Source organism: Sorghum bicolor, chromosome 9 (assembly GCF_000003195.3).
Source record: "Sorghum bicolor cultivar BTx623 chromosome 9, Sorghum_bicolor_NCBIv3, whole genome shotgun sequence".
NCBI lineage: Eukaryota > Viridiplantae > Streptophyta > Magnoliopsida > Poales > Poaceae > Sorghum > Sorghum bicolor.
In genome coordinates this window covers 51,655,278-51,665,463 of record NC_012878.2, presented here as the reverse complement: position 1 = coordinate 51,665,463, position 10,186 = coordinate 51,655,278, and the positions used below count along the sequence as shown (strand labels likewise).

The following is a 10,186-nucleotide window of genomic DNA, read 5'->3' as shown; positions in this document are numbered from 1 at the left end:
GCAATAGAGTACTAGCGCAGCGAGCACAGGGGAGGGTGGAGAGGGAGGCATTTGGGGGCGATACGATACGGGAGCTACGGGCCTACGGCGCGTCTGGGTGGCCCCACAGGCCCGATTGCACCGGCGAAAAATGGCTCGAAAAAGAAAATGATTTTCGTCATTAATGAATTCTTTAATTCATTGGCTCCTGTTTTTCTTTTTCTCACTCCTCGGCGTCCTCTTTTATAAAGAGTAGAGCCCCGCAGGCGTCGGCCTCCGCCGTTTTTAATACCCCTCGTCGTCGTCCGTCGACATTCCATTCGCCTCTCCCTCCTTCCCCCATCTCTTTCTCGCCGTTCCACCTCTTTCCGCTGATAAGCACGCCGCTTCCTCCATCCATCCATCCACCCGCCGCTTTTCTGCTTTGGAGATTGGAGAGGAGCTGAAGCGCACGCAGTGGTTGCTGTGCCCGTCCTCCTCCACCGGTCGGTCGGCGGTGGACTTGAGGTTTCTTCGTCGACGGTTTCGAGAGTTGAGGAAATGTCGACGACGGAGTGTTCCGACCTCGGGGAGGAGTTCTGGCTGCCCGAGGAGTTCCTGGACGACGACTTCTTCTCCGAGGAGGAGAAGGCGGCCGTGGCCGCCAGGAGCGAGAGTGACGAGGAGGACAGCCTGGCGGGGCTCTCGCGCCGCCTCGCGGGCCTCCTCGGTGACGACGGCGAGCGGAAGCCGCCTACCGCCGCCAAGGTTGGTTTTCTTTCGCATGCATGGGATTGTTGGTTCTTTTTCCGATTGTTCTTGTACGCATCCGTGCCGGGATTTCTGATTGCGCGTTCTTGTGTGTAGCAGGCGGAGTTGACGGTTGGGTCACCGCAGTCGACGCTGTGCGGGCTTCCCAAGTCCGGGCAGGAGAGCCCCAACGGCGTTGCGTCCAAGGGCACGTCGCCGCCGTCGTCGCCGCTGGAGCAGAAGCCGGCAGACCCGTGGGACCTCTTGTACGAGGCGGCCGGCCAGGTCGCGCGCATGCGCGCCACCAACAGCATCCCGGTGCCGGCCAACAACGCTTACGGCTTCGGCCAAAGCGGTTTCGCGCCGCCGGCGCGCAAGCCCTCGCCACCGCCTATCGCTCCGCCCTCCGCCAAGGTTCCTGCTGGCGGCGGGCAGGGCCACTACCACCCGTTCGCGCACTTGGTCTCGCAGCGCCAGATGCAGGCTGCACAGGTGCGTGTCCGTCCTGGCGCCCTCTCGCCAAGATTCTTCGGTTGTATGGTTCGCTTTGTTCTGTTCCTGTTGCCCTGACGCTTCCTCCGTTGTTGGTTTGCAGTTCCATCTCCTGAAGCAACAGCAACTGCTCAAGCTGCAGAGGGAGCGCCAGCAGCTTGCTGCCGCCGCCGCGTGGAGCGCGCGCCAGGGCGCCTGTGCCAAGGCCGTCGGCGGAGGCGACGCGCCGCTTGGTCTGAACCCGGCGGCGTGGCCCCCGCTTCAGAAGCCGCCGCAGCAGCAGCACCAGGCGCCGGTGGCTCCTGCCTCGGGCATGCGTGCCGTGTTCCTCACCCCGCCTGGCGCCAAGCGCGAGCGTAACGGCACTGGGGTGTTCCTCCCCAGGCCAGCCGGCGCCCCGGCGGAGCCGAAGAGAAAGACAGGTGCGTCGTTGGTAACAACTTCTTGTCTTGCCGCTCCGTGCTCGAAACTGGATCCCGTTCTTGGCTTAAACATTCAGCTCACTTCGTGCTGTCTGTCCGCTCTCCGCTCGTGCAGGGTGTTCGACGGTTCTCGTTCCCGCTCGCGTCGTCCAAGCTCTGAACCTCAACCTTGAAGACCTCGGCGCGCAGCCTCGCTACCCTGGTGGCTTCGTTCTTGATCACGGTAACCATCTCGTCACTCGATTTCGTTCTCTTGTAAGCGTTCCCTGCTAGAAACTGCGAGCAATTGCTAATGTTGAGCTCTTCCGTTGCAGATGCCTTGATTAGTCGGAGCAACGCCATGCTTGCGAGCCAGAAGCGCCGCGCGGCGTCGCCGGCAGTGTGCCACAGCTCTTGAGTTCAGTCGCCGGCCGGATGGAGGAGACGAAGGCAGTCGCCAAAGATTCCGGCGACACCCTTCGTGTGTCCGTCATCACTCCAGTTAATCCTAATAATAATGAAAGAAACTACTCTAGTTCGAGTACCTTTTGTTAGGTAGTGTGTTAGCAGCAGAGTTAGGAAGGGCAATAGTAGTGTTAGCATCAGTGTTAGGTCTGTTCATTTTGGATCCGGTGATATATTGGTTTTTTTGGTGTGGACGGAAAGCGGTGGAGACGGACGACGAGCGGCGAAGAAGAAAACCATGTCGTCCTCCCAGTTTGGTGGTTGTGGTTAGGGGGGAACAATAATAATAAAATTGGTTTGAGAGAGGTGTTAGCTGCTGCAAGAACAAGAAGGCCTGCATTGCAAGAAAGTATTCATGGGGGGTTTATCTTGGAGATGAAAAGAAAAGAAGTGGTCATTTCCCCATCCATCAATGGCTTGCTTGCTTTGGGTGCTACCAGCAGTCCAGCACATACCCAGCTAAGGCCTCTCTTAAACCTCTTTTTTGCAACTTTTTTACTTGCAAAAGAAGCTTGCCGTGGGCTCCATGAATAAGGGCGTTTGCTTTGTTATGCTAGAAGTATTATCAAAGGATTTCATTTGTGTTTCTCTTGTACCAGGGCTAGCTAGCAGCAGCAGCAGTAGTAGTAGTAAAAGTGTCCCATGACTTTCGTTACAAGGGTCATTAGGAGTGAAGTGGCTAGTTGCTTAGCAGCTGCTTGTTGCAGGCTTGCAGTGTCAACAGCAGCAAAAATATATATATATATTTCTTGTGTACTTACTACCTGTCCCATGGCATTGTGGGCCATTAATATATGGAATTTCATTGCTTAACACGGTGCATCATTGCCTTAATCAAGTCTGTTCCTCAGCCTTCTATTCTCCGTTGGTTGATGATTACGCATGTGAGGTGAGCAGAGCAGCGGTCGTTTGTGTTTGCTTGTCCGGGTGCCTAACCGCCGCAGAATCTGGCGCGGGGGGGGGGGGGGGGGGGGGGGGTCATGGGATCTGCATCTCCCGTCTTCTGCCGTTTCCTCTCTTCGCTGGATCCCGGAGAAGGACGCCTCTGGTTGGGTGCGCGGCCCGCGCCCGCCGATACAAACCCTGGCTGGCGCGCTTATTCGCCGCGGTCCAGCGCGCGTTTAGCTGGAGGCCGACGACGGGTGGCTCCGGGCCGTTGGCCCCATCCGATGGTGGAGAGCAGCGCGGAGCAGAGCTCTCCGCCGCAGCTTTTGTACGCATTCGGGTGTCTGCCGGACTCCGCGCCTGCGCCCTGTTGTCGCTGTGGATGTGGAGTGAGGAGGTAAAACTTGAGTGTGGCGGTGTGGCCGATGGTTACCCCTTGTTCTGTTGTGGATTACGCATGCCTGCATAGTCGCATTGGTGGCCCGGTCAAACCGTCAAAGCGGTCGCTTGTTTTTTTAAAAAAATAATGTTCTCGCTTGGTGCGCCGTCTTTTGTTTGGAGTTTTTACCGTGCGTCCGCACATCCATCGGTCGCCGGGAAAGGCGTGTTTCCAAGAGAAAGCGGCTTGCGGCCTCGGGTTCCCACCGATGGAGAGCCCCCTCTCTCTCTTTCGCTTGCCTCGGGCCTTGTTACGATGATCCTGTCGCTTTTTCCGCTAGGGTAAACCGCACGGTACCCCACCCCACCCGCAATTTTAAACTCGCGGGAGTACCACGGATAGTATCTTCTTTACCTGCTTTTGAGAGGGCTCACTGGCTCACTGCTGGTGCCGGGGGAAACTCTACTAGTAATCTGGATCGATTTTCACATGGCGCACCGCTTCGTTTCTTTCTGTCCGGCGAGTGGCGGTTTGGGTGGCACGCACGACGCCTGGTGTGCTGCTGCAGTTGCTAACTCTGGGCGGTGGCGTGGTTGTGGGCTGCGAAAGGCGCCGGTGTGTGAGGAGGGGCTGCTGCTCCCACCGCTGAGCGATATCCTATGCCGAGAGGCTGGGGTTGCGGTGTCGTGATCGCTGGAAAGGTGGGTTGGCTGCATGCACGCACCAGACCTGACCTGACCGTCCGAGCTGGGTCGGGTCGGGTTGGGTGCGCGCTGGGGCAGGCAAAACCCGCGTCGCGTCGCTCAAGTCAGCACCATGTGGCCCTCACGTTGTTGGGTCGGTCGTTCGACGTTCGTTCGTTCGTGCGTGCGTGCCGCGGGAGGGAAGGCTGGCTGGGGTGGTGGTGGTGAGCTGGGACGGACGGAGGGCCACCACTCCCACCACCGCCGCCGCGGCGGGTCTCGGCTCGCTGTCATGCCCGGTGCATGGCGAGCCGAGCAGCAGCGACGGTGGGTTGGCTGCGGGGCGGCTCAACGTGCCCCAACTCCCGCCATTTTCCCAGCACTGATGAATGTCTCTCGTCCTTCCTGGGCGTGGTCCACCCCACCGTCTAATCTAGTACTGCTCGCGACTCTTTTTTGTACGCCTTCCCGCCATCGAGTGGTGCCGACCGGGAGTACTAGATATTTTTGTGACGCCTACGGCAAGCGAGCAATCAAGATTACTTATCCGTCCGGACTGCGTCGTGCCCTCTTCGCCGCACCCGCACACGTATAATAAAATGTACTGTATTCGCACGTCTCAACGGGCCCGGCCGGGAGGAGGTTCCGGAGGGAATCGATGCCCACCCTTTGGTCCGGCCCGGTTCAGCGTACGTGCCTTTGCAGTACTATATTATTACTTAGGCCTTGTTTAGTTTCGAAAACTGAAAAATTTTCCGAACTGTAGCACTTTCGTTTGTTTGTGGTAAATATTGTCCAATCATAGACTAATTAGAGTCAAAAGATTCGTCTCGTGATTTACAGTCAAACTGTGTGATTAGTTTTTGTTTTCGTCTATATTTAATGCTTCATGCATGTGCCGCAAGATTCGATGTGACAGGGAATCTTGAAATTTTTTTTGAAATTCGGGATGAAGTAAACAAGGCCTTACTACTAGTATATATTTGTTGCAGTATTTTAGTAATCGATGACTATGTAGGTTTGATGACCTAACTGATGCGCATTATTTGCACCCGGCTAACGTCCCAGCCTGCACACCTATCCCTATCCATTTTCATGGGCCGTAGTGATGACGCTCATGTCGTGTTTCAACGCCTTAAAAAAAATTGTTTGCCTCAATTAGCACATCGCTGATCATGTACTGAAGTCAGCCAGTAAGTGGCAACATGTCAAATGGAGGCTCGCGTATTTAGCTTGCTTTTTGGCCCCTCCTTAACAAATTCCATGACGGTCTGGCTCTGGCCTACCTCCTCCCCTCTCTTGCACCTCTATCTGGAGCATCCTTTTGCCACCAATTGCGTCCAGCTGAAGGGTCTCGCTCGTCGTCACTTGTGGTGATTCTGTGAATCGTGACCGGCGGCCGACGTTTCCCGCTGCCAATTTGCCTACCGACTGTGACATTCCGAGTTTGTTGTTCGATTGCAGGCTCGTATGCTAGGTGTAGTTTACCAACCGCAACCATTACCATGGCAACCAAGTGCCACGTCACTCTCACGGATCCGAGTATCTAACAGTTAGGCTGCAGGTGCACCAACAGCTGAGCTCCTGATCGCTGCCGTTTGGCGGTCTGCGTACGTACGCAACGCAAGATTCAAAAAAAAAAAAAAACAAAACCGGACCAACCTAGGGAATGCCTGTGCCGCCTACGCACGCGCCCTCACGTAGTCCATTTGTCGGTAGCCAAATCTGTCCAGTGGGCTTATTAGTTACGGAGTCACAATCACTCACGACCCCGCGATAGAGAGCTGCCGGTGCCGGCCCTATTTTCATCCCTGGCCTAAGGTGTAACTCATCGTCTCATGATAAATGGGTTCTTATTCTTTTTAGGGAAAAAAGGAAGTTTTATTCTAATCTCGGTATAACTTGTGCACTCAATCAAAAAATCAATACATATCAAGTCTACGGCTTATAAAAAGTAAGTAAGCTCTTAAAAAGCTCGCAAGAAACAGTAGGAAAACAACAATATATGCAGTAGGCTTTATTCGAAGACCGGCATCTATCATCTATGTTTGGTGAAAATCTCCATTACTGTTGTCTCTATGATACGACTTGCACATTTTAACATAAGTGGATCATATTTCGGACCAGAAATATATACAATAGACTACTTGTAATGTTGCAAAATACGGTCCATTTCCAGTGCATTGCTCTTGATACAAACTATAGAGTGAGTGAACTACAGGCGTAGTAGGTGCTGTTTGGTAGCCCTATTTTTCGACCCAAATTCTGGCTCCCACTCCTAGTAATTCCAATTCCACTCTCTCCTATCAATAGTAAGTGTCTGATAGGTTTCTCGTTGGCTCGAACTCTTTGTCAACGACAAATCGACTTGGGCCTTGTTTAGTTTCGAAAAGTGAAAATTTTCGGTACTGTAGCACTTTCGTTTGTTTGTGACATATATTATCTAATCATGGACTAACTAGGATCAAAAGATTCATCTCGTGATTTACATCTAAACTGTGTAATTAGTTTTTGTTTTCGTCTATATTTAATGTTTCATGCATGTGCTACAAGATTCGATGTGACGGGGAATCTTGAAAAATTTTTGGTTTTCAGGGTGAACTAAACAAGACCGTGGCGGAGAAGGACGCGGTGGATACAACCATAGGTGACAGAGTAGACGATACGACATGACGTGGAGGAGAATGTTTTTGTACAATGAAAGAATTGTGCTATGAAAGAAGCGTCAAAGAGGAACACATCGAAGTTCGACCCGCTCGGCTCATAGTAGAGAACAGAGAGAGAGCACTTGTAACGTAGAGTAGGTTGTGCTGTTGGGGCAACAAATTTTGCTGATGCTTGGCCCGAGTCTCGTGGAGTGAAGCGGAGTGGAGCAGAATCGCCAGGAACCAGAGTTTCTATAGATTATAATTCTAGCCTCTTACGTACACTAGTGACCATATTTTTTCTTGCTATTTTAGTGATTTTTTTGAAATATATTTTTATATAGTTTTTTCATAAAATATATTTTTCATAAAAAATATGTAGCTAAAATATTTATCACACAATCTAAATCTCAACCAAATGGGCCTAGACTAGGGGGCTGTTTAGTTGGTGATTTTTTTTTGTTTTAGCTATCATTGAATTTTCATTTATATTTGACAATTATTATCTAATCATGTACTAACTAGACTTAAGGATTCGTCTCATAAATTACAGGTGAACTATGCAATTAATTATTTTTATCTATAATTAATGATTTATGCATGTGCCGTAAAATTCGATGTGACGTGGAATTTCGCAAAATATTTTAGAAACTAAGGGCTTGTTTATATCCAAAAACTTTTTTAGATTTGGACATTGTATGATTTTTGTTTGTACTGTCTAATTAGTTATTTTTTTTATCTCTATTTAATTCTCCTTGAATATGCTCTAAGATTAGATATAATGGAAAATCTTAAATAAAATGGATTTTGAGTTTAGCCTAAACAGCCCCTAGCTTGTAGCAAGGCGCACATGAAGGAGAGTGGGTAGCACAAAATGTGAAGAGAGCAGTCGCCACCACGCCGACAAAGTGAAGGAGAAGGTGGTTCGTTCCTAGGTATCCGACCATACCCTGGATCTCCGATCTCAGCAGCATGACAGTTCGGGGACGTTTGGTTGGCCGCCGTTGTGCGCCACAACTAAGATTAGGCAGCCACAGTTCTGACGCATGTGTTTGGTTCATTAAAAACTTTAGGCTCGCCACCACTTTTTCACTTGAATGTTGCAACAAAACTCGCCACAGCTTAGGCGGTCGAATTGGCCGCCGCAACTTCGGCTCGCCACAGGAGCGCGTGGCGAAGTATGGCCTCAAACCAAACAGGCTCTTCATCTCCCGCCAGCGGTTTGCCTTTGCCGGGCTGTTGCTAGCTGTTGGACCAGCCACGGGCATATTTCTTTTTTCCTCCACGAGACCACACCACTGTCTAGGCGCACCGAGGGGACCGAAGAACAGCTCGAGGCTAGCGAGACAAACAGTTAATTAACTCTGACATTGCTGGACCCACGCTTCTCCTTGCGGTAACTAGAAAAAAAAATCAGTACAAGAATGGTTTAATTTTTTTTAAAAAATGTCTCCACTTGTTGTCTAGTGGGCAGGCATGTTCTTAAGAGGACAGCTAATTGTACCGAGGATTGCCTTTTGCATTAGTACTAGCCATTGCTACAATGCTACTCTTGGATTCGGAGGAGTGTAGGCAAAATAAAATATAGAAGTGTGGCCTGTCTATACGGAAGAGGACGATCACTTATTTTATTTTATTTTTTAACAAAGGAATTTTACTCATGCATGTGCATTAGTTTTGCACTCAACCACTAGATATTGGTTTCATCTCTTGGCCAATAGAAAGAAGTTCTTACTAAAGAAAATAAAACAAAAATCATACAGAATCGCCATCCTACTGTAAAAACACGAGCCTCTTTGGCTAAGACAGTTATCTATTGCCATTATATGTGGGGACTAACAAATTAACAATGCATACTCCGTTTTTGTTTACTCTAGTGGGATGGCAAGGAAGCAAGAGGACCTTTTGAAATACTAACTCAGTGATACTATGGGAGGTTATGATTAAGATATTAATTAAAAATGTTAAAAAAAATAATAAAGTCCCAAACAAAACAGGTGTTTGGTGGTTTTCATACTATTGCAAAATAAGCAAATGTTAGTAATTCAATTTTCCCAATGTGGGCGAGAAGATCGTTTTTAGTTAATACATCGCGTAATACATTCAGAATCAAAAGGAATATCTTAATTTTAAGGATGTACTCCATAAACTTTCCCACGTGGATTTGTTTGGAGCCAGGTAAGCTGATGAACAGCCCGGGCCTTGCGTTGATGGGAGTAAAATGGTGGCCATTGGTGGGTGAGGGGAGATGTCAAGAACCTCAGGAAAAGAAACTGCAATCCTAGTACTTGTACACGTGGCTTCTCTTTCTTGGCTGGATTGCTGTGTCCAGAACATGCGCCAAGCCACACCGGCAAGCGATAGCTGGGGCGTTGCTGTTCACTGTTCAGCAGCATGCATGTTTCGTCATCAGCAAATGGCCGCTGCCTCGTCTGCAAGCTGGCTATTAGCTCTAATCATTGCAACCGCTTCAGTATCCACATCAGCATGTAGGGTCAGGGATGGGATGGATCGGTTCATGCGAGCTGCAGGGACGTTTGTAGTATCGCGGCAGCGAGCAGCGTGGCGTGCCGATGGAGCCAACCTCACCTCTCGCTTCGGTGCTCGAGAGCTCCCTGTGGCCATCTCTGATGAACGCCGCACTCCACTGATGAATTCGTACCGGCACCGCCCGGGACCCAAAGCCCGCTGCTCGATTTAGGCAGGCAGGCAGGCAGCTGGAGTGAGAGCCACGGGCGTCCGTATCCGTATGTATGCTATGATGCCGGTTTTCCGCGGCGACGGCGTGCCGTCCGGCATCAAGAAACCGCGGGCGCGCACGGGACGGACGGAGTGTGTGTGTGTGTGTGTGTGGAATGGAATGCGCACCGCACCGCGTGTTTTGCTTCGGGCGCACGTACGTACGTCCGTGGTGGACGCGCGACCGGCGCAGCGGGTGCGAGTGCGTATGCGTATGCTTCACGCCTCGGCTATCTCGATTCTAGTTGCGTCCACGGGCCATGGCCACGGCCATGCGTCGGCGCTGGTCTCTGGATTCGTACGTGCGACGGGTGTGCGCGGAAGATGTTGACGGGAACCGACGTCGCGCGGTGCACGCCTTCGGAGTGGCGCCTGCGATCGTGATTGCCAATGAGCAAACGGAGGCATGCCATGGCCCATGAGCAAGCTTGATGATGCTGACTCTATCGACGAGTCTCCAGTGCCTGGCAACGGGGTCGCAGAGGGTTTGAGCCTTTGAGGAGGGTTTGTTTGAGCTTATTTATGAAACCTGTTAGTCATTTAATATTATTTTTTTTATAATAATAATTCAGCAAACAGTAATTTTAACTATAACTTTTGAGCCAAGCAAATAGAATGGGCTGTTCCTTTGAAATCTGGATTGCTTCTTTTTTTTGGCGAAAAGAAATCTGGATCGCTTCAGTAAAGGGAGCTATTTGTTTGGGTCAGTACTGGGCTGTATCACTCTTTTAGGCCTTTACAAATTTTAAGTTACCTGAGGCCTAGTCAATCTTCATCAGGGCTGCATTC

General features: G+C 50.7%; 1 protein-coding gene across 2 annotated transcripts; it reads left to right on the top strand.

Annotated features, from left to right (window-relative positions):
- On the top strand, positions 238-2,879 carry LOC110430582 (transcriptional regulatory protein AlgP-like). Of its 2 annotated transcripts, none has more exons than XM_021448384.1 (5): positions 238-726; positions 829-1,200; positions 1,304-1,622; positions 1,738-1,845; positions 1,937-2,879. In XM_021448384.1, the coding sequence occupies exons 1-5, from the start codon at positions 520-522 to the stop codon at positions 2,017-2,019; spliced, it is 1,089 nt and encodes a 362-aa protein (XP_021304059.1). In that variant the 5' UTR covers positions 238-519; the 3' UTR covers positions 2,020-2,879. The 2 variants fall into 2 exon arrangements, with proteins under 2 accessions (XP_021304059.1, XP_021304058.1); XM_021448383.1 differs by having other exon boundaries at positions 826-1,200.

Excerpts from the sequence above, each read along its gene's own strand:
- LOC110430582 (XM_021448383.1), top strand. The coding sequence starts at position 520 with ATGTCGACGACGGAGTGTTCCGACCTCGGGGAGGAGTTCTGGCTGCCC. Across the intron at positions 1,201-1,303 it reads GCCAGATGCAGGCTGCACAG|TTCCATCTCCTGAAGCAACA; the intron begins GTGCGTGTCCGT and ends GTTGGTTTGCAG. Across the intron at positions 1,846-1,936 it reads TGGCTTCGTTCTTGATCACG|ATGCCTTGATTAGTCGGAGC; the intron begins GTAACCATCTCG and ends CTTCCGTTGCAG.